This window comes from Mercenaria mercenaria, chromosome 10, assembly GCF_021730395.1.
Source record: "Mercenaria mercenaria strain notata chromosome 10, MADL_Memer_1, whole genome shotgun sequence".
Classification (NCBI taxonomy): Eukaryota; Metazoa; Mollusca; class Bivalvia; order Venerida; family Veneridae; genus Mercenaria; species Mercenaria mercenaria.
In genome coordinates this window covers 50,296,793-50,324,739 of record NC_069370.1, presented here as the reverse complement: position 1 = coordinate 50,324,739, position 27,947 = coordinate 50,296,793, and the positions used below count along the sequence as shown (strand labels likewise).

Below are 27,947 nucleotides of genomic sequence, written 5' to 3'. Positions count from 1 at the left end.
AAGTTTAAAAGAGCCATAATTCAGACAAACTGCAAGAGACAGTTATCATTCTTAGGCTACTTCTTCGTCTAATGATAATAAACAAGCGCACAAAGTTTAAAAACTATGGCTCTTACAGTATTCAAGAAAAGTGGACCTAAACAAACTTTTCCTAAAGCTGACAAACAAGTGATGATGACAATACTTGTAGCACACTGTGAGTACAAAGTACCACACAACACAGACTGACAAGAAGAACATGTTGTATTTAGACCATGACAAAATATAAAAGGAAAATATGAGAAAGAAACAGAGATACTCAACATATTTATTAGTTAACCAATTAAATATTAAATATATAATTCTTCAAAATCAGAACTGCATTCATATAATTATCATTAACAATAAATGTGTAAAAACAATAGTAAACAAAAGGCTAAAAGTCAAATATAATATCAACTGGACCACTAACACAGTAGGATTCTCACATTAGTAAACAATGATTTTAAGGTCCATCTGAATTCAATAAACTTGAGGCATAAACAAGAGCTGTCGGAGGACAGCAACGCTCGACTATTCAACAGCCTTGCCAATTGAATGAATATAAAAGTCGAAAAAGGGGCATAATTTTGTAAAAATGGGAAAAAGAGTTAAGGAACCTTCACAGTGCTTATCAGCTCATGACAGTTAACAAGTGTGAAAAGTTTCAATCCATTCCCATTAGTGGATACTGGGATACCAGCTTACATACAAAAACTTAACCAAAAACTGCTAAGTCAGAAAAAGGGGCATAATTTTGAAAAAATGCAAAGTAGAGTTATGGGACCTGCACATTGCATGTCAAATTATGACAGTGAACAAGTGTGTGAAGTTTCAATCCATTCCCATTTGTGGGTACTGAGATACCAGCTTACATACAAAACCTTAACCAAGAATTTCTAAGTCGCAAAAGGGGCATAATTTTGTAAAAAGGAAAAACAAAGTTATGGAACCTGTGCAATGTAGGTCAGTTTATCACAGTGAATAAGTGTATGAAGTTTCAATCCATTCCCACGAGTGGTTACTGAGATACCAGCTTACATACAAAACCTTAACCAAGAATTTCTAAGTCGAAAAAGGGGCATAATTTTGTAAAAAAGCAAAATAGAGTTATGGAACCTGTGCAGTGTAGGTCAGTTTATCACTGTGAATAAGTGTGTGAAGTTTCAATCCATTCCCACAAGTGGTTACTGAGATACCAGCTTACATACAAAACCTTAACCAAATCGGGACGCGGACGCGGACGCGGACGCGGACGCCGACGCATGGGTGAGTCCAATAGCTCACTATTCTTTGAATAGTCGAGCTAAAAATTCATTCAGTTTCTTAATAAATAAGGTCAAAATTGCATTTTTTGGTAACAAAGGCTGAAAGTCAAAAAAGAAAATAACCCATAAAAATTTTGACAATAAATTTCAAAACTAATCAAGATATTTCTTAACAACTGAAAAAGTTTCTATTAGCAGCCTCAGAGTTCTTTAAAATGATATGTAACATCAATGATAATGTCTAATAAACAAACTAAAATCAAAGAAAAACATTGTAACGAACAAGATGGATCAATGTATTTTTTCTCAGTTACAAGCATCCTCAGTAGTAACTTTCATCTGGATTGTCTATATGGGTTTTAAAACCATTCTTGAATAGTTTTCAAGTAAGGTATGAGTATCAATTAACGGAACCTGTTTTTTTTTAACCTTTAGCCTACTGGTGGCAAGTGATTTTGCCTTTGCAACCAAGTGCAGACCAAAATCAACCTTGCATGTCCATGCTGGCTGATCATGGTAAGGACTGTTTACTATTCAGTCAGTAAATTTTCAGTGAACACACCTTCAAATAATAAGTGGTACTGCCCAAACTGAATGATGGACCAGTCCATTTTAGAAACAGGGTAAAAGTGAAAATCTGTAACAGTACTGTTCTCTGTAATCGCCTGTAGTAGAAGATGACTAATATCATACATCACCTTCTGTCAAACTAGCAAATTAAACATTACCCTGCTAAATTTCTAAAATGGACTGGTCCATCATTCAATTTGGGCAATATCACTTATTATTCAAAGGGATGTTCACTGAAAATTTACTGACTGAATAGCGAACAGTGAAGACCATGATCAGACTGCACGGATGTGCAGGCTGATCTTGGTCTGCACTGGTCGCAACGGCAAAACCAATCGTTGCCCGCAGGCTAAATGTTCAACATTTGCCTCCCCAATAAAACAAACTCATGACCTCTCTATTACCATTTACATGTATATATTACAAAGTAATATCTGTAAGTGTCCCTTGTTCAAACGTGGCATTTTACATAAACAATTGATGTTAGAAAATAAATTACAAGTTAGTATCATATGTATCTACTATATACAACAGTTAATATGAAATATATGTTGTGATTCTCTAGTCACATTTAACCTGTATGCAAAGTCCAACTTTGAAAAGCCAAAAGAAGGAGATTTTCATACACAGGTTAAAATGAACTGAAAATGTGTAATTAGTGGTCTATAGAGTTAGGTGGTCTTTGATCACAGGTGGCATAAAACACAGGTTTGACTGTATATCTTGTCAACCTGAAGAATAGTATGATTTCAAGGAGTTATCTCCCATTAAAAACATAAATTATCTTCTGTTTCATTAATTTTTTAAAAATTGTTTCACACAGACATGTATCACATTAAAAAGTCACATTTTGTCACCTGAGGATGAGCCCTCGGCTTCTGCTTATTGCTAAACAAGCGGATACAACTTCTTTGCACTGGAGACAATTTGTATATATGAGCCCTGCCATGAGAAAACCAACATAGTGGCTTTGCAACCAGCATGGATCCAGACCAGCCTGCGCATCCATGCAGTCTGGTCAGAATCCATGCTGTTCGCTTTCAAAGCCTATTGCGATTTGAGAAACCATTAGCGAACAGCATGGATCCTGACTAGACTGCGCGGATGCGCAGGCTGGTCGGATCCATGCTGGTCGCAAAGCCACTATGTTGGTTTTCTCAAGGCGCAGCTCATATCTAATTTTTTTCGAGCGAGGGGTGTTGTATTTAGTGTCATCCTGTGATATGTATGGTTACTTTCACAATATGTCCAAAAAAGAGTGACCTGGCTAAACTATAAAGTTCAACAAATTAAAATTTCTGTACAATCTCATAAGTTTTCCCTATCACAGCTTAAAACAATTATGTCCTAGATTTTCACTCCTTGGTATGTTGTATTCTACTCTTTGATACGTAGTATCTTACTCACTGATACGTAGTATCAAACCTCCAAGAATGACAATTGCCACACACCAACCTGCTGAGACCAAATACCCTCGCCATACAGCAAAATATGCTATATCCAATCCTGAAAGATAAACATGTATTGGTTAATTCATTTGGCACAGCAACGAAAAAATATATATCCCTTTCTATTTCCTGATATTATAATAAATTTCGTACAATATCCTGTCCGAGGCACCAAAAATGATGAGGTAAAATTAAAATTAGAATACACAGCAGACATAATCAGAGACAATAAAACAAAAATTGCTTTCTGAAATACAAATATCAGCCGCGCCATGAGAAAACCAACATAGTGCATTTGTGACCAGCATGGATCCTGACCAGACTGCGCGGATGAGCTGGCTGGTCAGGATCCATGCTGTTTGCTAACGGTTTCTCTGATTGCAAAAGGCTTTGAAAGCGAACAGCATGGATCCTGACCCGACTGCGCAGGCTGGTCTGGATCCATGCCGGTCACAAATGCACTATGTTGGTTTTCTCATGGTTACGGCTCATATCATGATTTCCAGTTAATTTCCTACTACCGGTACAAACAGAATCCTTTAGAATGTTTGTCTTTCCTTTTGGTGGAATCTGCCTTTTCAACACAGGCAGAAAATACCTTTAAAGCTATGCTGGTAAGCTCTTAATAAAAATTCACAGAACTATCATATCTCTATACAGGCCACAATGTTGCATTAAGGACAACCTTTCCATAATTATATAGCAACAACAGCTTTGAATAGTGGCAATTAACCTTTACCCTACTAAATTTCTAAAATGGGACTTGTCCATCATTCAATTTGGGCATTTATTATTCGAAGGAGTGTTCACAGAAAATTCACTGACAGAATAACGAACAAAGCAGACCAAGATCTGCAGGCTGATCATGGTGTGCACTGGTTGCAAAGGCAGACCTGCTTGCCGCCACCAGGCTAGATGTTAAGTATACAGGTATGCTTCTAATAATACTTACCTCTTGCAAGTATACATCTCATTGCTTCACAGGCAAAAGTCATAGGAGAGGCATACCCAATATATCTCAGCCAGACTGGCATTGCTTCTATAGGCCATAAAATACCTACAACCCAGAACATTTGCCATATAACAAAGGACAGCAAAATATCAACAATACAAAGCAAAACATGACTTATTATTAAATTATCTAGAACATACAGATTTATCCACTTGGTTCATATAATACCTAGAATATACAGATTCGTTAAATTTGTTCGTATGATACTGAGAGAAAGATTTATTAGACTTGTTCATAATATTATAATACCTAGGCATACAGATTTATTACCCCGCTTAATACAGTACTAAGAACATATAGATTTATTAGACTGGTTCATATTAAACTTAGAACACACAGATTCACTAGACTGGTTCATATAATACCTTGAAATACAGATTTTTTTTAATGTTTGTACAATATTTTGAATAAAGAACAGACATGACTACTTTCTGAGTACGGAACGGCGAGGTGTTCCTGGATTCTGTACCAGTACAAACCTGTTCTCCGCAAGTAACTGCCAACTTCCCCACATGAGTTATCAGAGGTTGAGGACTGATGATTTCAGACACAATGTCTTTTATCAAATCATCATGGAGAACATACGCCCCACCCGAGGATCAAACTTGCAACCCCACGATCAACCAATGCTCTCCCTACTGAGCTAAGTGGGTGGGCTTACAATATTTTAAATAAAGAACAGACATGACTACTTTCTGAGTACCTATGTCCAATATTATTAAATATAGAACATACACTAAGACTGCTATTACTTCTATAGGCTGCATCAAATATAAACTACACCAAAATAAATGAGGAAAATTCTACATTTCTGCAGTAAGAAAATGAAATAATAATTGAAGTTAAAAGTTAAATTGCTTAATTAACTCTGCTATGGTATGACAGCCTCTATTGGCATGACTAAATGAATAAAGGAGTGGGCGGGAGGAATAATGAAAAGAAAGAACTGAAAAGCTGATATACTTACCACTAATGAGAAGTAAGGGAAAGTATGAGCCCAGTGCAAGCTGTATAGCTGAGTTTTCATCACTACATACCGCAGAGTATAGTACACCTGAAAAATGGAAATAATATCCTTAAAGTAATGTGTTCTTCAAATGATTTCAATTGCTATACACAACAAGAAAATATTTGGTAAAACTGATGTATGCTCCTTGAAATTTGCATATTAAAAGAACAAACGTGGAATTTACTGACAATATGCCCATCTCCTCTTAAGTTTGAAGCTTTCAATCAAGTTTCAATGAATTCCAGCCAGTGGCTGCTGAGGAATACTCCCGACAAGAAATGGTTCTATAGTATACTAATGTCGAACAACCAAGAGCAATTAGTCAGTAAAAATCATCTGACCGTAACATGAAGATATAATGCTCATGTCCTTCTGATAATAAAGCTTTCTACGAAGTATGGCTAAATTCTAACTAGCGGTTGCTGAGAAATACATCAGACAAGAATTACCAGAACACGAAGATAATATGCACAACACCTCTTGATTGTGAAGCTTCCTATGATGTTTTGCTAAACTCCAATCAGTGGTTGCTGAGAAATACTCTGGACAAGAACTGTACTATAGTATACTCCAAATTATCAAAGGGCAATAACTTTGTCAAAAGTCATCCGAACAGAACACCAAGAAAATACTCTCATCAATGTTTAAAGTCTGAAACTTAACTCTTTACAATGCTGAATTTTTCACTTTGCTCCAACTTTGTCAAATGTAAAAAAGATTGCCCAGAAACTGTGAAGAAATCTTCACTTTGCAGTAATGATGGCTTAGTTAAATTTAAGCAGCATGAATATGCTTTAGAAAAAGTTATAGGGTATTGAATATTTACAGTTCTTAAATCTAAATGCTACTGTACAACAGTCCTGGATGGGGTCACAGATACATAAAAAACTGAATTATATATACCCGTGATATGAATAATCTTAAATGAAAAACAAACTACTTTATATTGCTGAAAGTCTAATTCTGCAATGTAAATGGCAAGTTTCACAATTTTTTTTAAAATTTCTCAAACCAGTTAATTATTGTTAGAAAATTAAGTTTGGAGGCCAGTCTCTGAATAAAGCATTGCCTTTGGTCCATTTCAAGACTGAGCCAAGAGTCAACCAATCAGAGGCTTGAGATTTGAGACCGGCCTCCAAATTCAGTTTTATTTCCTTGAAACCTGCTTATTTCTTTATCTTGACTTCTACATGTTCCCTGTGCTTACCTAATGCCATTCCTAGAAAGCCCTGAATGAGAACTAGCAGTATCACCCAAATCAATGGGCCTAAACATGGTACCTGAAAAGAAAAACGTAATAAATCTGTCATATCTATGAATGCAAAACCTAATAAGACATAAGTACTAATTGTTTGTAAGAAGTAGATACCAGAATGACTGAAAGAGGCTTCAAGCTACCTAATTCAGCTATAACAGGTTTGACAATAACAGCAAATTTTATCATATTACATCATTTTACATTCTACTTTGCCAATTTATGTTTATCCTTAAAAATACATGCCAACAGTTAAATCATGCCAACCTGTATAAAGATAAACAGTGCAAGCATATCTGACCTTCTGATTTATATATACACTACAACCAAAGTAATATATGAGTTGATACCCCGTTTTAACAAAAAACTGTTTTTAAAACTAGTATGACTCTCATGATGTGCTGTCCCATTTTCAGTCCCATGATCATTATGACCTTGACCTACTACACCCTAAACAACTGGGGTCATCTACTTCATAAGCTTAATCATGCCATCAAGTTTGAAGACCTGGTCAAGCGGATCTCAAGCTGTTAAATGGAAACCATTTCCAAAATTTGGGTGCCTGTGATGTACTGACCTAAAAAACAATAGGGGTCATCTACTTTATAAACTCAATCATGCTATCAACTTTGAAGGTTCTGGGTCCTTGAGAAATAATGTTTCTCAAGTTACAGAATGGAAACTGTTTTCAAGGTTCAGGCCTCTTTGACCTTGACCTTTGACTTACTAACCCCCAAGAGCAATAAGGGTCATCCACTTCATAACCCAATCATGCTTTCAAAGTTGAAGGTGCAAGATCAAGCGGTTTTTACATTACTGATTGGAAACCACTTCAAGGTTCAGGCCCATGTGACCTTGACCTTTGACCTACTGATCCCCAAAATAACATGCATTATTAACTTCATAACCAAATCACTGTTGCCAAGTTTGAATGTTCTGGGTGAAGTGGTTCTGAAGTTATTAGGCAGGAACCATTTGCTATACTGATGGACAGACCATTTGTTCTCGGTTTCATCACACCGGGTCTGCTATGCTACTATGCGTCATCAAAGCTTTTAGGAGAACATATACTCACCTTGAACACAAGAAGGGCAAATGTAAGTAAGACAGCAACTTGAACTATAACAATCAACATTTGTGTAATCATGTGTGCCAGCATAATCTCAAATGTGACCATACCTGCAATAATAATATGAGCCACACCATGAGGAAACCAACATAGTGGCTTTGCGACTAGCATGGATTCAGACCAGCCTGCGCATCCGCGCAGTCTGGTCAGGATCCATACTGTTTGCTAATGGTTTCCCTAATTGCAATAGGCTTTGAAAGTGAACAGCATGGATCATGACCAGACTGCGCAGATGTGCAGGCTGGTCTGGATTCATGCTGGTCGCAAATGCTGTATGTTGGTTTTCTCATGGTGTGGGTCATATTGGTAATTTTAATACTGTTGTAATCATTTTTTGGCAGTAAAATAGTGTCAATCCTTGAAAATGTCGCTAGATAAATTTAACAAACTGATTCTGATTCTTTTAAACTTAAAGCCCTTATTCATTAACATTCTGAGTAAAAAAAGTATAGACTTACACTTTATCATGCCATATATTCAACAAAAAGTACCTGTGTAAAGTTGTAATACTGATGAATTTTGCATTGCAGTCTGACGTTTCATGTAGAGTTATCTTGAAATATTACTATGAATTTTTCAATACATTGGCTTCAGTGCCAGAATTGACTCAAGCAATTCATGTAGTCTCCTCCCCTTTTGACTACTGACCCAGCGTTTGGTGTTACCCATACCTTGCTAAATTTCTAAAATGGACTTGTCCATCCTTCAATTTGGACAGTACCATTAACTGTTAAAAAGGGTGCTTACCAAAAAAGATACCGCCTGAATAGCGAACAGTGCAAGACCATGATCAGACTGCATGGATTTGCAGTCTGATCATGGGCTGCACTGGTCACAAAGGCAGAATTACTTGCTGCCAACAGGCTAAGGGTTAAATGTATTTCTATACCAGTCAAATATAACTGACTCACCTGAAGCCAGGCACCTGTCTAACATTCCTAGCTTTTTATCCATGATGAAAACTAAAGTGGTCAATCCAGTGGCCAGGAAAAATGTTATTCTGAAATACAAGATATATTGCCATTACATTGATACAAAATGAAATTAGATTTGTGCCTATCAGGTGCATTCACTAACTGTAACACTATGATGATACGTTACCAGTGTTTTTGACGAAATAAACTTTAAAACACATTGCATAATAATCTGCATTGTTGAGAATCAAACTGGACAACCCAAAGCAAAGCCAACCGCCAAAATAATCTTTAGGGAGATGGGGGGGAGGGGCGACAACCATTACATAAGAATAAAGACATGCTCTTGCACACATAAGAAATTTATGGATTCAAAAGTAAGTGCAGTTTATCCAGAAAGACTAGTGATTGTTCATTTGGGAATGTGCAGTAGACAATTTTTGCGTCAATTTTATTTCATGATACCTGCATTGTTAAGAATTTGCGCTTAAAGTTGATTGCACTTCTGTATATAATATTACTTAACATTCACAAGTGTTTTAAAGTTACTTATTTCTCTAGTCATCATCATTTGCACTATTTTGACAATAGATTTTCAGGCATGATAGTTCATAAAATAACACCATCATGAATATTATAAGCACTTTGACTGTATCTCTATTTATTCTTAATAGAACAATGAATATCAATAAAAAAAAGAAAATATGTAATTACTGGAAAGCAACACATCAATATCTGATTAAGGCTGAAAAACCTAATTTTAAGTTTTTGAAAATAAAAAAATGTTTATGTGTGAACCATGTTTTTTTTATACATGACTACTTACGATATTATAACACCAGGGGCCATAAATTCTGTGAATGTTGCATCTAAATTACCATACACTGGTTTCATCATCTAGTAAAAAGCAAACAATATCTGTTACATTATCCAAGCAAAAATAGGTCAAATAGTCATATATAATGAAAAATATTGTATTAATTTATATCAAAAAGTTTCAATGTATTTTTTTAGATGTAGTAACACCTAAAATAACAAAAGCTGTTTGTAAAACACGTATGCCCCCAACTCCATGTTGGCTTATCGTAAGATAAGGTAACTGAGATTATAATTTTCAAACTCAAGTATGTTATGACCTTGACCTTTGACCTAATTATATAAAATACTTTAGAGTTTATCTACTGACCACAGATAAGCAGGCTGTGAATTTTGATACTTGTAGGCCTAAATGTTCTCAAGCTATACATTCTAAAATCATTACACCTCAAGACCACTGTAGCCTTGAAACAACTGGGGTCATCTACTGACTACAGCAGTCACAATATGAAGTATAACTCTTGCTCAAAACATTCTATTGTTATTGCTAAGAAACTATTTTAGTTTCAATGTCAATGTGACTCAGACATTTTACCTACTGAACCCAAATTAGTAAGGATCATCCAATGCCTGTAGGCAATGAACTTATGAAGCCCGACAATCCCAGGCCAAAGCACTCTCCACTTTTTGAATTGGAACTATTTGCAGACTTTGAGTCACTGTGACTTTGACCTTTGACCTACTAACACCTAAACAATAAGGGCATCTACTCACCTTAGACAATATTGCTTTGTAGTTAAATGATCACAAGCCCAAGATGTCTTAAGCTATAGATCAGAAGCCACTTTTAATATCAAGGTCACTGTGATCTTAATCTCTGACCTACTAGTATTTAACCTTTAACCTGCTGATGGCAAGTGAATCTGCCTTTGCGACCAGTGCAGACCAAGATCAGCCTGCATTGTTCGCTATTCAGTCCGTAAATTTTCAGTGAACACCCCTTTGAATAATAAATGGCACTGCCCAAATTGAATGACATACCAGTCCATTTTAGAAATTTAGCAGTCTAAGGGTTCATTATCTACTTACAACAGTCAATCATGCTTTGAGGATTCATAACCAAACACCAAAGCACTATTACGTTACTGACCACAAAGCCCACCACTGACCTTTGACAATCTCAATCCCAAACTGATAGGGTCTTCAAGTGACTACAGGCAATCATATAATGAAATCTGAGGGACTACTGTAGGCCAAAGCAATCTAAAATCATTAATCAAAAACTATTTTCAGTCTCAGATCATTTTGAACTTGACCAACCTCTGATGTACCATCATTAATCAGATTCAAACCCGCAACCTCCAGAACATGAGTCCAATTCACTGTCACTGCACCACTGTGCTTCCCTGACACACCATTCTAACAAAATAAACAACTGATTTTGGACTTCAATGACTTTATGTCTGAAATGTTTTTAGTCTGATTTAACAGATGCATATAAAATAAACAAACCTCAATAGGTAAACTGGCTAATTTAGGATTTATTTTCATGGTTTTCAGCATATCACTGGCAAACAACTCGAAAGCATCTGTAATCTTTTTCATCAGAACTACAGCTACTTGTTCATCTGAAAATTAAAATATAATTTACATCTTGTAGTCCAAACATAACATCACAAAAGGGGAACTAATCTTCCAGTCTTGTATGTTATGTACTAAGGGAGACAATTTAATAAATTTTATTATTAGGGTACTATCCACTGAGAGATCAGGTATGTAAACATTTTTGTATGACAACCTGTATTTATTGTCTGCATTTAATGTAAATTAACACTGCAAATCACGGTACTCCAAAGATATATCAAAGATTTACTTAACAGTTTTATACAGTCAAACCTGTATCTGACAGGGAAAGCAGCTGCATCAAAAAAAGTGGCTGCTACAGCATTTCAAACAGTTCACTGTATATGAAATAAAATTGCAATTGCTCTTGCGTCATATCTAGTAAACTGAATTTCTCTTTTTTATCTCTGTTGCCTTTTTTCCTTTCTGTTAGTTAGAATTAAGGTTATTTTAAGCTATGAAAAGGCAGCTACTTGACTATTTGTTGCTTTAACATCTTTTCAAATGGTATTTCAGTAATACAGTGTTCAAGTAATCTAATAAATGTTTCTGAATTCCTCTGCCATTACTGACCTTTTCTCTACAGGTAAGTGTCAACTTCTCCATATGAATTGAATGAGCAAATATTGACCTGTTCTCTACAGGTAAGTGTCAACTTCTCCATATGAATTGAATGGGCAAATATTGACCTGTTCTCTACAGGTAAGTGTCAACTTCTCTATATGAATTGAATGGGCAAATATTGACCTGTTCTCTACAGGTAAGTGTCAACTTCTCCATATGAATTGAATGGGTAAATATTGATCTGCTCTCTACAGGTAAATGTAAACTGTATTGACCTGTTCTCTTCAAGTAAATGCAGAATTCCTCATTTAAATAAGAGGTTCAGGTCAAATGAATTAAGACCCACTGTCTTCAGTCAACCATAACGGAGAACATTCTCCTGACAAATCTGAAGCTATAACCTTCTGATCTGAAGTCTTTTACTCTACCTATTCAGCTACCTTGGCATGTGTAAATAGGAAATTCATTTACATTTGTATTTGTTTTTAATTCATTGCCAAAGGAATAACAGCATATGATTGTCAAATCCATGAATTATGCTTGTGCTTCATGATTCACCTTTAGCCTGCTAAATTTCTAAAATAGACTGGTCCATGGTTCAATCTGGGCAGTACCATTTATTATTTGAAGGGTGTTTACTGAAAATTTACTGACTGAATAGGGAACAGTGCAGACCATGATCAGACTGCACAAATGTGCAGGCTGATCTTGGTCTGCACTTGTTGAAAAGGCAGAATCACTTGCCGCCAGCAGGCTAAAGGTTAATGTTTATTTTGCATAAACTCTAAAAACCATAAATTCATCTCTTATATTTAAATTTTCTATTTTTAAACAAGATTTTATTTTTTACAAATTACACATATTTTGTTTTATCTTAAATTAGAATCTATATCCTGGTATTAAGCTCATTAGACAGAGTATACAATATAGGGAGAACATAAATATTCTTGAGTACATTTTTAAAATTATTTTACATCATCTGAAATCTTATCAGAATCGACTAATAACATGTCAGTAATTGATTCAGACTGGACTTCACATTCAATCTAATCTATGACTGTAAATATGCATGCTCGAAACAAAATATTCGACTGGTGGTTTTAAATGCTGTGGTAAGACTTGTACATTTATATAGACTGTTCACATTTAAAGAGATAAACAGCCATATAATTATATTCAATATGAATAATAATAAAACTATGACATTGTATTAATATTGTGTGCTTACTTGTAGAATCCAATTGAAGCTTTATAGAACTTCCATCTATAACTGAGTCTGACAAGTTACCTCCCTGAAACCTGAAATAGTATTAAGGTAGTTCTGCACGTTTGGATAGAAATTTTTTCTACAATATAGAATTTGATTAAACTCTGATTTTTCAAAACTTCAGAATATACCTGGAAAATTCAGCAAATAAAAAAGATAGGGTTGTGTGCTTGATTTTTTGCTAGACTGATTTGAAAAATTTGGACCTCATGCAATATTTCATAATGGGAGTCTACGGAAAAATCATAACTTTCATAACATTTTCGCGAATAGAATATTTTCTACAATGTAGATTTTGATGAAACTTCCCACGGTTGTTAATAAACACATGGACTATAATTTGGTGAAATAAAATGTATAGGTCCGTGTGTTTTTTTTTTGTTTTTTTTTTAGATATTTGACCATGATTAAAGTGAACCGGACATTTCACGCTCATTTTAACACATTATTTTGAATTTTTCACGTGCCATATATTTTAACTTTAGAAATATAGCAACAGTGCCATTGTAATAAATTTACTTACAGGTTTCAATTAATTCATAACCTGATTTCATTTCCATATGCTGAATCAGGCTTTATTCTACGTTTTCCGGGTAAATAACGTTACGCCATCACTTCCAGTTTTTCAAACGTGCAGAACTACCTTAAACTGGATCATGAAAATCCTGACACTGCTGTTAGCCCTAATTATGGTCATGATTTACACAAGCACATCCTAACTGAGAGAAAGTTTATCATGTGCATGTCCTACATGTCAACATGTTGTACATAAGTATGTTCAACCCAAGATCATGTTTCACAGCTGTGTGAAATGATGTTTCACATGATTGTGTGAAATGATGTTTCACATGACTGTGTGAAATGATGTTTCACATGTGCAATGTTTTGACCAAAAGATCATATTTTCAAACATTAGGTCCTACCTGAGCATGAGATCTGTTGTAAAATTGTCTCCAATACTGATAAGCCCCCACGCCTTTGCCTTCTGTACAGCTTTATATGCTGCATCATAACCTTTAGACGTATAATCATCCTGGAGAAATAAAAAATGGATTCCAAAGTCACGGAAACATTGCAAAGCTGACATTACATCTGTGATTGTTAATACAAGTAATTGTTGCTTACATTATTTCTTAGGTGGGTAAAGGCAAAAGGAAGATGGGGGTGAAGGGGTACTATGAAATACACATGTACTAACAACATCAAGAAATATAAGTAACTGAAACTAAAACAAGAGTGCCAGACTGTCACAAAATACGCCCATCATAAAACTTGGCCTAATTCAAGGGGCATAATGCAAGAGTGCCTGGGGCAATTAGGCTGGTTATCGGACTTGGCTGAAATATTATTCCCACAAACATTGTCAGCAAGTCTGGTGAAAACCGGATGAAAACTGTTTGACTTAGAGAGCGGACAAGGCTAAATTAGAAGGTTTTCGAGTAATTCAAGGGCCATAATCCAAGAATGCTTTGGCAATTTGGCTAGTTATTGAACTTGTCTGAGATATTATGCCTATAAACATTGTAAGCAAGTTTGGTGAAGATCAGATGAAAACTGTCTGACTTATAGACCGGACAAGGCTTAATTCGCTGTTTTTCGAGTAATTCAAGGGCCATAATCCAAGAGTGCCGGGGGTTATTTGGCTGGTTATCAATCTTGGCCCAGATATTATGCCCAAAAACATTGTTGTCAAGTTTGGTGAAGGTTTGACTTAGAGAGCGGACAAGGCTAAAATTGCTGTTTTTCGAGTAATTCAAGGGTCATAATCCAAGAGTGCCAGGGGCGATTTGGCTGGCTATTGAGCTTGGCCGAGATATTATGCCCACAATCATTGTCAGCAAGTTGAAGATCCGATGAAAACTGCTCAACTAAAAGAGCAGACATGCTTTGGACACCGCCCGCCAACCACGCGTGTTCACATAATATGCCCCGCTCTTTCAGAGACAGGCGTATAAAAATGTAAATATATATATGAGGTCTATATGTGTGTGTGTGAGGTGGGGGTGGGGGTGGGGGCGGGTTGCAGAAGTATTCTATGAAAATATAAAATAATATCAAGAAATACAAGAAACTGAAACTACAAACATGAGGGCCCTGAAGGTTCTGTATTAGTCAACTGGTCAAGTTCTTACCAAAAATAACCTACATGTAGTATCAAATTTGGCCTAAATTTCAATAAAACAGATATTTGTAATCGGATTGATCATTCATCAAGCTTTTCCATGATTAGATCTAGAGGTTGTTGCTGGATCAAGAAGTTTTCATTATACATGTATTGTGTAGTACTGCTGTCAAATACAAGCAAGATTAGACCAAACAACCTTGGAGTAAACTTTGAATAAAAGGTCCTCATACACATGCATGTGCAATAAATTTCTTGTACTGATATCTTCATTTCTGACAGCTAGTATCCATAATACCTGAATAATAGTATTGTTGTCTATAGAATTGAGGAAAGCCTTTCCCATGTTGACCCCTAAAATTCCCTTGTCTTTGTTGATGACAGCAATGTGTAGTCCAAATGGATCATTCCCTATACACACACAGAATAACACTATTTCTACGAGTGGTAACATGAACTGGAACAGCAGGAACCTGAAATACAAAATACTGACAGTAGAAACATGAAATGGAATAATAGGAACCTGAATTACAAAATACTGACAGTGGTAACATGAACTGGAATAGCAGGAACCTGAAATACAAAATACTGACAGTGGTAACATGAACTGGAATAGCAGGAACCTGAAATACAAAATACTGACAGTAATAACATGAAATGGAATAATAGGAACCTGAAATACACAATACTGACAGTAGAAACATGAAATGGAATAATAGGAACCTGAATTACAAAATAATGAAGTGTAACATGAACTGGAATACAGAACCTGAAATATAAAAAACTGACAGTGTTAACATGAACTGAATAGCAGGAACCTGAAATACAAAATACTGACAGTGGTAACATGAACTGGAATAGCAGGAACCTGAAATACAAAATACTGACAATGGCAGCATGAACTGGAATAACAGGAACCTGAAATACACAATACTGACAATGGCAACATGAACTGGAATAATAGGAACCTGAAATACAAAATACTGACAATGGCAGCATGAACTGGAATAACAGGAACCTGAAATACACAATACTGACAATGGCAACATGAACTGGAATAACAGGAACCTGAATTACAAAATACTGACAATGGCAACATGAACTGGAATAATAGGAACCTGAATTACAAAATACTGACAATGGCAACATGAACTGGAATAACAGGAACCTGAAAACACAATACTGACAGTGGCAACATGAACTGAAATAATAGGAACCTGAATTACAAAATACTGACAGTGGCAACATGAACTGGAATAGCAGGAACCTGAAATACAAAATACTGACAGTGGTAACATAAAATGGAATAATAGGAACCTGAAAACACAATACTGACAATGGCAACATGAACTGGAATAACAAGAACGTGAAGTACACAATACTGACAGTGGTAACATGAACTGGAATAGCAGGAACCTGAAATACACAATACTGACAGTGGTAACATGAACTGAAATAACAGGAACCTGAAATACACAATACTGACAGTGGTAACATGAACTGGAATAGCAGGAACCTGAAATACAAAATACTGACAGTGGTAACATGAACTGGAATAGCAGGAACCTGAAATACACAATACTGACAGTGGTAACATGAACTGGAATAACAGGAACCTGAAATACACAATACTGACAGTGGTAACATGAACTGGAATAGCAGGAACCTGAAATACAAAATACTGACAGTGGTAACATGAACTGGAATAGCAGGAACCTGAAATACAAAATACTGACAGTGGTAACATGAACTGGAATAGCAGGAACCTGAAATACAAAATACTGACAGTGGTAACATGAAATGGAATAATAGGAACCTGAAATGCACAATACTGACAGTAGAAACATGAAATGGAATAACAGGAACCTGAATTACAAAATACTGACAGTAGAAACAGGAAATGGAGTAATAGGAACCTGAAATGCACAATACTGACAGTAGAAACATAAAATGGAATAATAGGACCCTGAAATGCACAATACTGACAGTAGAAACATAAAATGGAATAATAGGACCCTGAAATGCACAATACTGACAGTAGAAACATGAAATGGAATAACAGGAACCTGAATTACAAAATACTGACAATAGAAACAGGAAATGGAATAATAGGAATCTGAAATGCACAATACTGACAGTAGAAACATGAAATGGAATAATAGGAACCTGAAATGCACAATACTGACAGTGGTAATATGAAAGCTGGAACCTGAAATACACAATACTGACAGTGGTAATATGAAAGCAGGAACCTGAAATACACAATACTGACAGTGGTAATATGAAAGCAGGAACCTGAAATACACAATACTGACAGTGGTAATATGAAAGCTGGAACCTGAAATACACAATACTGACAGTGGTAATATGAAAGCAGGAACCTGAAATACACAATACTGACAGTGTTTGAAAGCATGAACTGAAATACATGGTACAACTGTGGAAATAAATTGTCCAAACTTGTCCTAGTAGGAAATATAACTATGACATAATGCTCTGTTTACATTGTTAAAATAAATGCAACTTACGCTATCTTTCTTTTCATGATGCTGAGATTCTTGATAAACTGAGCAAGAATATTTCTACCGCTAGGCATTCCTATAGGTATAGACCACTTGGAGTGTTTGTGTACAGGTGGCATGATACTGTCCGAATCTAACAACGGCACATCATCATCATCAGTTACAACTGTATGAATGTCACTATTCCTGTTTTCTGTCTGACCATTAACACTGGCTTTTGAAAACTAAAACAATGAATTTTAAACACAGCATGTAATTAATTTCATCATGACCTTTTTCAAAAATTCTGGCAAAGATTATAGACTGTCAAATTATAGTCTTATTTTTGTTCATTCAGACATATTCAGACAAAATTAATAGCAAACACAACCTTAAGACTAACATGTTGTCTTCCTAAATACACAAACCCAATTTTTTGCCCTGTTTCATACCTGGGACCTCCATGGCCCAGTGGTTAAGGTCACTGGCTTCAAATCACTTGTCCCCCATCCATGTGGGTTCGAAACAGAACTTGGTGTGTAGAAATATTCATTCGAGAAGCCATCACTTGACCTACGAAAGGTTGCTGGTTCTACTATGTTGCCCGCCAATGCCAGAAACAATGTCCAGCAGGGCATCTAGAGTTCTTCCTCCACCATCAAAAGCAAAAAGTCAACGTATGACCAACTGTATGTGTACAGCTGGCTCTTAACACAACAAAAACCTAAGAAAAACTAAATCTATTTAAAAACTAACCTGTTGTAGAACACAGTGACTTACAGAGACCTGAAGCCGCAGAGCAGTTTCACCTGGTAAAAATTAACTACCTGGTGTATGGAGGTGTTGCAGGGGCAGATAATTAGGCTCATAACTTATGGCTATCAGTTTAAATCCCATGGGTTTCCTTACCTCTCATTTGAACTACTGTACTGACCATTGCAAGCTTAAAACTGTCTTAAGGTTTTTAAGATAAATATGTAAAAACATTCATATCATTTTCCTACACCAGGTTTTGCTACTCCAGTCACTTCTACCTAAACCTTCAATGTTCTTATCAGTATCCAGTAGTGAGTACAGTCTGTTAACATATGGATTTAGGAAAAGGTGATAATGTAAATAAATGAGCACAAGGACAGTATGAACAAATATTATTTCAGGTGAAGTTTTTTTAATAAATAATGAAAAATGTTTGCACTTAATTAACAACCTGTTTTGAAGGTTGAGCAAGATCTGCTGGCGTTCCTTCTATATCTTCTTGACACAGCTTTAAAAACACATTCTCTAAACTCTGAAATATATATAATATTTATAGGTTCCATAGATTGGGTGATATCTGCTAGGAGTTAATTTTCATGCACAGAGTAAAAAAATCAATTTCAGTTACAAGTTGTAAATTCTTAACCAATCAAAAAATTCAACTCATGACTGAAAGTTTATTTTTGGTAAAAAAATCCAAAACTAAAATACCAAATCTATGTTATAAAACATGTGTATGACCAAGAAATTTTTACTTCAGTAAAACACAAGTCGCTCACAGTTGCAAGGAAATGGTATATAAATTTTAATACAATGGTAAAGCAATTACTGAAAATCAAAAACTTTCATGCAGGATTTATTTTTGCTTTATTCGCTGTCTATATTTGCGAAAATAAGTACTTGCTAAAGTATAATAATTGTAACAGTTATTACTTGTCCTATGTTTAACAAATTGGATATATTTCGCATATTCCAATTTTAGATACTATCAAACCTGTCTATGAAGACCTCTCTCTGAAGGGTCAAACTAAGGTCTTTGTTTACAGGTTAAAATGTATCAGAAATGTTTAAACTGGAAATGAAACTGTTGGTCTTTACTAGTTGGTCCCTGTTCACAGGTGTTTTAAGCATAAATTTAATTATACAGAAACTTTTAGCCTCTAAAAATATCTGATTTTTCAGTATTATGTGAATTCCTACTGTCATATGGTATTTCTCTATAGCTTTCATGGGCTCTTCTTCAGCTAGAATTCGACCATTCCTCATGAATCCAACCTAAAATTGATGTGAATATATTAACAACTTAAGTTTAAACTTATTTCTTACAATGATTATCAAAAACATTCCTACAACTTGTTAACTATAGTCCATCTTGTTTTTCATACATCTCTTCTTTATAAGAAGTGATGTATGAAAAACAAGTCAGATTACTGAGCTTTGTGGCCTTGGAAAACTTCTGCTTTGTGGTTAATGTAAATGATCGGAACTTAAATATGACTGCTGTATACTGTGAAATCATTTAATTTTGCAGTCACAATGACCAAAACAGCTGTTTCAAGGCGAGAAGAACTTCTGCACATTTAATGAATGGGAATTTAACTTGTTTGCTTGGATATAATTTTGTGGATTGACTCAACCCTGAAAAGTAGTCCCCCATGAATATCGGTGATTTCATAGTAAAGCTTCACGACAGGAAAGATACTTAACCTTTACCCTGCTAAATTTCTAAAATGGACTGGTGCAGCATTCAATTTGGGCAGTACCACTTCTTATTCAAAGGGATGTTCACTGCAAATTTACTGACTGAATCTTGGCAAAATCACTTGCCGTCAGCAAGCTAAGGTTAAATGAAACAAACAAAATTTAATGTTCCAGCAGTCAAACATTCCTTGAACATTTTCACTACAATTTGTTTATATCATACCTTGTCAGCTTGTCTGGCTTCCTCTATATAATGTGTGGTCAGTATAATAGTCACTTGATTCTGGGTATGACTAGTTATGTTTACCAAATGGTCCCAAATCCTGGAAAAAAAAAACAGTAAACTAGACAGATAGAAAAATGAGGTCCTACCAAGTTACTGCACATATCTCAGCCCAAAGCTGGAATTTCCTTAGTACCACAAATTACCTGACATGGAAGATTTCTTTTCTCAGCATCTATTTAACTAACTACCAATTAGTTATTGGAAAATACCGCAGTGTTATGATGTTATACAACACTAATGTCAGTAGATTTCTCAAATATCGTAACTCCTGACACTGTTTATTATAAATTTAGTGGACCTGAGCAAAACAAGCTGTTCATACTGCAGTAAACCTACAGACACATAGTAAACTAAAGTATGTCACCAGTGGGAGACAAGTGATGTGAGACAACAGTATTTCATTTTAAATAGTCCAACAAAAAGGTCAGAAAAAGTGAATTTACCACCCACGCAAGTTGTGGATAAGAAACCACTCCTACCCAATCTTCCTACCAAGGTTTAAATTAGAACCTTGTTTTTAGATACATCTCAAATTTCTTTATCCACAACTTTATGGGTGTGGGAGGTTTATATTGTTACTGACTGGCTTGCCATTATTTTCATGATTTGTCTTATGTCAAAAATTGCGCACCCACCACAATAAATGTCATATTAAAATCAAGTAACCTGTGATTAGTATGAGAAAAGCATTATGAGATAAGATTATCTCACGTTCAACTTGGTACTATATTTGGCATACTTTTTCACAAGGTCAGCAATATTTTTCACCTACCTCTCTCGAAGTAAAGGGTCAACACCAACTGTAGGCTCATCTAGAATAAGTAATTCAGGTTCATGTAAGAGAGCAACAGAGAAAGATACCCGCCTCATCTGACCTCCACTGAAAATATAAATGCATAAAATGTTACAACTCTAGAAGCACAATCAAGATATCAAGAATTAGATTCTGATGACTAATTTGACAGCCAGGGTTAATATATCTAAAATCATTCCTCATCCACCTCCCATTGATGGATAAATGTATACAGAACAGTAAATATTGTATTGAAATGGAATAAGGAAACAATTCTAATTTTAAGTATTTTTTCAGTTTTATTTTCATAGTCAGTCGTTATTCCCAGATCAATACTTTCTGTTGGAATTCCAAAAATACTTTAAATAAAACCAGCTCAATATGAGAGATACAGCTGAATTTGTTTGAAATGTATAACATGTACGAGCATACCAACCTGAGTTGACTGATAAGCCTGCTTTTGTCTGGCAGAGTGAGAAACTCCACAAGAAAGTCTGTTCTGTTTTTGATCTGTTCAGATGTCATGCCATGCAAAGTACCAAAATATTTCAATGTTTCAGCAATGGTTAGGTCTGTAAATAATGCTGTCTCCTGTAAATACATCAACGTTGTATTACATGTATAGTATGTAGAGTATAAGACTACCAACTCAGGGGTTATGAGTTTGATGTCAGAACAAGGTGGTGACCTGTCAATAGTATGCAAAATGTTTAACTTAAGATGAAACTGAAAAAGAAAACATTCACACATGGGTAGGAAAAGTAATCACGTATATCAAAGAAATAATAGTAAATAGAATTGTAACTTTAGTATATATACATGTATATATTAACTCCATGATTAATTGAAAAAAACACCTATATGCTTATCATCATAAGAAAGTGCAAAGACAGTGCCTTCATCAATGTAATAACACCTCATTTGGCTATCATGAGATTAAGCAAGATTCCAATCTGTATGCTGTTATGAGAGTTTCAAATCTGTTTTATTTGACAAGGCTTTTCTAGTAGTACCTCAACTGCTAAATGGTAGAGTGTCCGCACTGTGACAGTGTGTGCGGGAAGTCGTGGTTCAATTTCTGCCTTCATCATACCAAAGATATGGTAGCTCCTTTGTTTGGCACTCAGTATCTAAAGGGTTGTACCAGGAGGTAAAAATAGCCCAGGTAAGTATGTGTTACTGGATACCATGTTTCACACAAGAGCTCAAGTTGTCTGTTCATCATATGCGACGTTAACTTAAATAAAGCTTACCTTTACATTTACCTTTCAAAAAATATTTACCTGTGGCATGTATCCCACCATGCTCCCTGGCACCTTATGACCCCTGGCGCCTGGTTTATCACCTAACACAATCACATGGCCACTATCTACATGTAAACGGCCTATCACACATCGCAGCAAAGTAGTTTTACCACATCCGCTAGGTCCTAACAGACCATATCTAAAACAATTATAAATGAAATATATAAAATGAAAAACAAAATTTCCCACCTATAGAAAAGCCATTTAACAAAAACTGAGAGATTCTGAACTATCAAAACTCTTTAATATAGTTTTTTTTCATTGGTTATCGGTGCTTAGAAATATACAAATACATGTAGTGTAATAGCTGTAAAGTGTTGTGTTAACCCTGATTAGGCTGGACATGATTGATTCTGCCTTTGCGACCAGTGTAGATCATGATCAGCCTGCACATCCATGCAGTCTGATCAAGATTTGCACTGTTCCCCATTCGGTCAGTATCTTTTTGGTACTGTCCAAATTGAAAGATGGACAAGTTCATTATAGAGATTTGGCAGGGTAAGGGTCAAGTGTAATTTCAAATCTTTTTTGCAGCCATGTCATCATTCTCAAACTATTTAAACCTGCGGAGATGTATTTAATATGTAAACGACTACAAACATCCATCATTTTAGCAGCTGGATGTGTAAATGACAATTTTTGCCTTTGGGATATACTAACATAATGACATATTTTTGAAGTTTCCTTATAAAACACATACCCGTATTTCATCAAAAGAATTGAAAACATTTTAATTCTATAAATGATCAATATGAACATATTTATAATTCATATTAATATAAAGACCTCTTTATCATTTCTTAAGCTACTTGATACAACGCTACATGTATATAACTGTGTATATCTGCGGATATTACAATTTTTCACTCCATCTGGGTCTCATTTGTTTAAAGTGGAATTATACGCATTTTTCATGTAAAAATACAGCACAAATAGATATGTGTAAAAAGGGTGGAGGAAATTATAGTTTTTAACCCAGTATACCAAACTCTTCCTGATACCATTACGAAATAATAACTTTTTAAATATGACTTTTCTTATTTTGACTGGGGCAGTCTTTTTAAGAAAAGTCAAACTGCTTGCAGGAGTTGCTTCCCTTCAACCTCAGAAATCTCTGCTTATAGGTAAGGGAGATCATTGCGTACAAGACTGAAGAAATTAACTATTTTTTATAAGTCCGATTTCTTCATTTCTAAAGCATCACTTTCAAATACTTATGTGGCATTACTGTTAATTAAACACATTTAAATGCACAGCAACCGAGAACTAGCTTTTATAAAACATTCACCAAAAACACACTACGTGCTGTAAGATGCGCATAATGCCACTTTAAACAAATCATTAAACTGTATTATCACTTCTTACTTACATACTCCCCCTAGGTACAGTAATATTTAAATTATTCAGAACACGCAGTTTGCCGTATGATCTGTTCACGTCTCTACCCCATATAGCTGCCGGGTATTGTTTATACTGGCTGAGACGACTAGGCCTGCTGGTTGATCGATGGTTCACCTCGTCCCTGTCAGAGGCCATTGTTGCCACAGAAACTATGATCACAACATTCTGCTGCCAGACACAAATTCTATAATAAAAAAAGTGTTATCTGTACAGAAAATACTAAATATTATCAAAAATATGTGTCCATGAAGTTGGAAAAATGGAATTATCTTCATTCCAAATGGACAAAAAAGTTAATGACAAGTATTCCTTCATAAATGGAGACACATTCTTATGTAGTAAAAGGTTCTAGAAACTGGCAATAAAAATATGATAAATTAATGCATTTTAAAACAGTTTTACTATTAAACATCAATTTTTAACTGGGATGGGTCGGGTTTTCCAAATATGGCACTAAGGGAAATATGGAAAATCTGAATCTGCTGGCCAGTTTTCAAATGTGTCTTATAGTGGATGACACTGCAACATATATCACGTTTAGGGATGTCCGTCTCACAAAGAAACGGTTTAGGATCAGCCTTGGTAATAGATCTGTGAGCAAAGTGTTACAACTTTCAGGACAATTTCTGTGTTAAGACTTAGAAAAGGGTTGCTTTGGACATTTCCTTCATTGAAAATTCATCTGTGATAGATGTATCAAACATTTCATGTATCAGTAAAACGAGTGCATTTCGATTACCAACAAGTGGTTAACGTTACTAAGTTAACATTGGTGAAAGCATACCCATTCTCTCACCGATATTATAACAAAATACTGTTAATCTTGTTACCAGTATCTATTCACAACTTCCATGACTTGCCAGTTGTGCATTTTCCATCACTTGGTTGTTTCAGAATAAAACCTAGTTGCAATTCCAGGGCTAGCACTGGAATGGGCATTTTGAGCAAAATGCTTAAAATGCTAATTTTGGCTCAAGACAATTCAGAAATGGTTCAAACTCTAAAACCTACTTTAAGAATTAAAATCAGTCAATTTTATATAATGTTATTTTGGACCAAAGAGTGCCAAGACAGACTGTGACAGACATGCAATAAACAAGAGGCAGAGTCCATGGTCCATTAACACCATCAAGTGACAATAAACCTGTGCCCTCAGGGGTAATTAAAAGCATCTCTCACAGTTTGTTTAGCTACACTGGCACTGATTAATGAATACACATGGATCAAAGGTGTTTGTTTGTGGTACAATCATGCCATGATTAAGTTCCTTGATTGAATAAAATATTGGTCCTTCTGTTATTATCTCATCAAAAGACAAGATTAAAGTTTGATCTTTATTGTTCAAAAAAGATTGATTAAATAAAATTATTTGAATGAGTAATTCATTATTGATGGCAATAAGTATATATTATAAATGTTTTTAAATTAATTTCTTGCTTGTCATTATGGCTGAGAAACTTAGTTCTGAATCAGGTAGTTTACCTCCTGCAAAGAAAGCAAAATCTGTGAAAAGTGAAACTAGGACTCTAAATCCAGCTAAAAAATGGAAAATAGAGGGGGCAAATGTCCTATCTAACATTTCAACTGAGGGGCAAATGTCCAGCAGTCCACTTTTTCATTGGGGGAGGGGGGGTGCAAAATGTCCTGGGGGCAAATGTCCGGATCCTGGAAAATAGACTTTCCTTAATTTGGTTGCTTGTGGATTACTTGAAAGTTTTTGTGATTTATTTCAGAACTGATAAATTAAAACATTGCTTAAGAGTTGTCCCAGTATCTACATGTATATAATATACTGTTAATTCACTGAGAAATGATATAAACTATGGTTTAAAATAAATTCATCCTTTCATCCTTGATGCACTGTTTTGCTTATTACACAAGGACAGACCATTCAGTTATGAAGCATTTAATATGTTTCAACATTTGTGGATAATGGTGTTTTCTGCTGCATAAGCTAAGCATTTGAAATACCCCAAAATAGCCCAAAAGTATTAGGGGGCAAAGCCCTCTGTGAACCCTACCAAAGCCCTGTTGTGGATACAATATTACATTACATGTATGGGCGTGCAAGCCTATGCTAGCTGTTACTTTACTGAGAAATGATTAAACTATAGTTAAAAATAAATTTATTCTTGATGCACTGTTTTGCTTATTATTCGTAACACAAGGACAGACCATTCAGTTATGAAGCATATAATATGTTTTAACATTTGTGGATAATGGTGTTTTCTGCTGCAATCTAAGCATTTGAAATAACTTAAAGCCCTAAAGCTTGTGGGGGCACAGCCCCCTGTGAACCCCACCAAAGCCCTGTCTTGGACACGCAAATGGGCGTGCAAGCCGCTTCGATCTACGGCGTAAATATTTGGCTCAAACTATTTTCAACCCAGCGCTAGCCCTGAATTCTTGCGCTTTTTTTTTCTCTTTGTGCAAACGTTTTAAATGTTTTTTGACGAATCGGAATAATTTAAACAGTCAACGGAATAATTTAAACAGTCTTGGTAATGATTACACAAGGACCATTTGTGTGAATTAATTTCAAAATCGGACCAGCAGTTTCATACAAGAAGATTTTTAAAGTTACCACTATATACATATCGGGAAAAGTGACCACATCCCCTGGCGGCCGTGCTCTTTGGCGAATCATAATAATTTGACCAGCCTTGAACGAGGGTTACATAAGGACCATTAATTGTGTGAAATTATTTTGAAATCAGACTTTCAGTCTAACAAGAGATGATGTTAGAAGATTTTTCTATTTTTACCGCTGGCAATAAAATAAGTTAGTGAACAGACATACCAATACGTGAAATTCTAACCTACTTTCATTTTTAATGACAGCAAATAAAAAAGAAATCGTTCTGAAAGCAGTTTTGCTCTTGAATCCATTACCCAAACCATTTCATTGTGTGACCAACATCCCTATATTTCACTTACTACTGTGAGAGAGTCAAAGTCTTCTAGACTACTGTGGGCAAAAACACGAGTCAGCTAACAGGTGCCGGACAAATTTTTCCACCCTAAATCATCCCCTAAAGGCTATATCAAGAAAAATAAGAGACCACTTTTATATGGTTATTAATGAGAGGAAAATTTCGTGTTGCATCTGTGGGTAAACAGATGTATAATGGACAAGAGGTTTTCAGAGTAGATTCCACTCCAATTTTGACCTCGCAAGAGTTTGGAAGATTTTTTTGTCAAGGTCTTATTAAACCAATAGTTCTGTTACTTATATTTGTTTCTTTTTTGGACCATTTCCTTCAATTTGATTGGCTAACAGAATTTCTTTACAAGTACAAATTTATTCGGATAACTTTTGTGCTGCTCTCGATGTTGGACTACTTTTTCACTTTTTATTCATACTGCCAGTACAAAGATTTGAAATAATTTGTAGATCTACATATAAAAAGAAACAAAAGTAATAAATGTCATATTTTTTTGTTTTACACACTTGTAAAACCCGAAACCTTATCGTAGATATGTGTACGACTAACGAGGTTATATGACACTCATTGCTTTAATTATTATGCACCAAAAAATACCCATGTGTAACTGGTAACAGTGACCCACATGTGTCAGATCCTTTGCTTGTAAAACGTCAGACATTAAAGGAATCTACTCTGAAAACCTCTTGTCCATTAGTGGCTGTTTTTTAATTTCTGACTTCTGCAGCCACCGCACAGTTTGACCAAAGGGGTCCGGCACATGAGTGGATTAAGTTTAATGGATTTTTAACATAATTATGGCTCTAGGACTCAAAAATAAGCCATTAAATTTAATCCACTCATGTGCCGGACCCCTTTGGTTTGACCGTCACATTATATAAAACAAACTGTATACGTCGGATTAGTTCGACTATAAAGGAAGATAGACATTTGTCTGTCATTCAAGAAACAAAAAAAAAAGTGAAAAGACAACTTTTAAATTCTATAACGCCATATATTATATACATAGATCTATTACGTAAAAATTACTTTCAGTTTCCACAAGTGACGGTGTTATTGTAAAAACATTGTATTGTAAAAATTACGCGACTTTGATTTTCACTGGCGGATCCATAAGGCTGGCGCCCGCCGGGCATACCCCTACCATTTTCGGTCCGCATCGCTCGCAACACATAATAATAAAAAAAAATATATCAATAGTATTTATAATTTACTCCTTTAGCGGAAGGATGGGACAACTTCATG

General features: G+C 35.3%; 1 protein-coding gene across 2 annotated transcripts; it reads right to left on the bottom strand.

Annotated features, from left to right (window-relative positions):
* Positions 1-295: 295 nt before the first annotated feature.
* On the bottom strand, positions 296-27,867 carry LOC123561603 (ABC transporter G family member 20-like). Of its 2 annotated transcripts, none has more exons than XM_053553063.1 (20): positions 27,732-27,867; positions 23,726-23,941; positions 22,336-22,495; positions 21,489-21,643; positions 21,032-21,139; positions 20,197-20,296; positions 19,473-19,547; positions 18,724-18,804; positions 17,544-17,761; positions 15,314-15,488; positions 13,817-13,926; positions 12,855-12,925; positions 10,952-11,067; positions 9,450-9,520; positions 8,621-8,709; positions 7,656-7,759; positions 6,533-6,605; positions 5,284-5,370; positions 4,257-4,361; positions 296-3,362 (listed from the first exon to the last, which is right to left on the bottom strand). In XM_053553063.1, the coding sequence occupies exons 2-20, from the start codon at positions 23,890-23,892 to the stop codon at positions 3,256-3,258; spliced, it is 2,172 nt and encodes a 723-aa protein (XP_053409038.1). In that variant the 5' UTR covers positions 23,893-23,941; positions 27,732-27,867; the 3' UTR covers positions 296-3,255. The 2 variants fall into 2 exon arrangements, with proteins under 2 accessions (XP_053409038.1, XP_053409039.1); XM_053553064.1 differs by lacking the exon at positions 27,732-27,867 and adding an exon at positions 26,695-27,181.
* Positions 27,868-27,947: the final 80 nt, after the last annotated feature.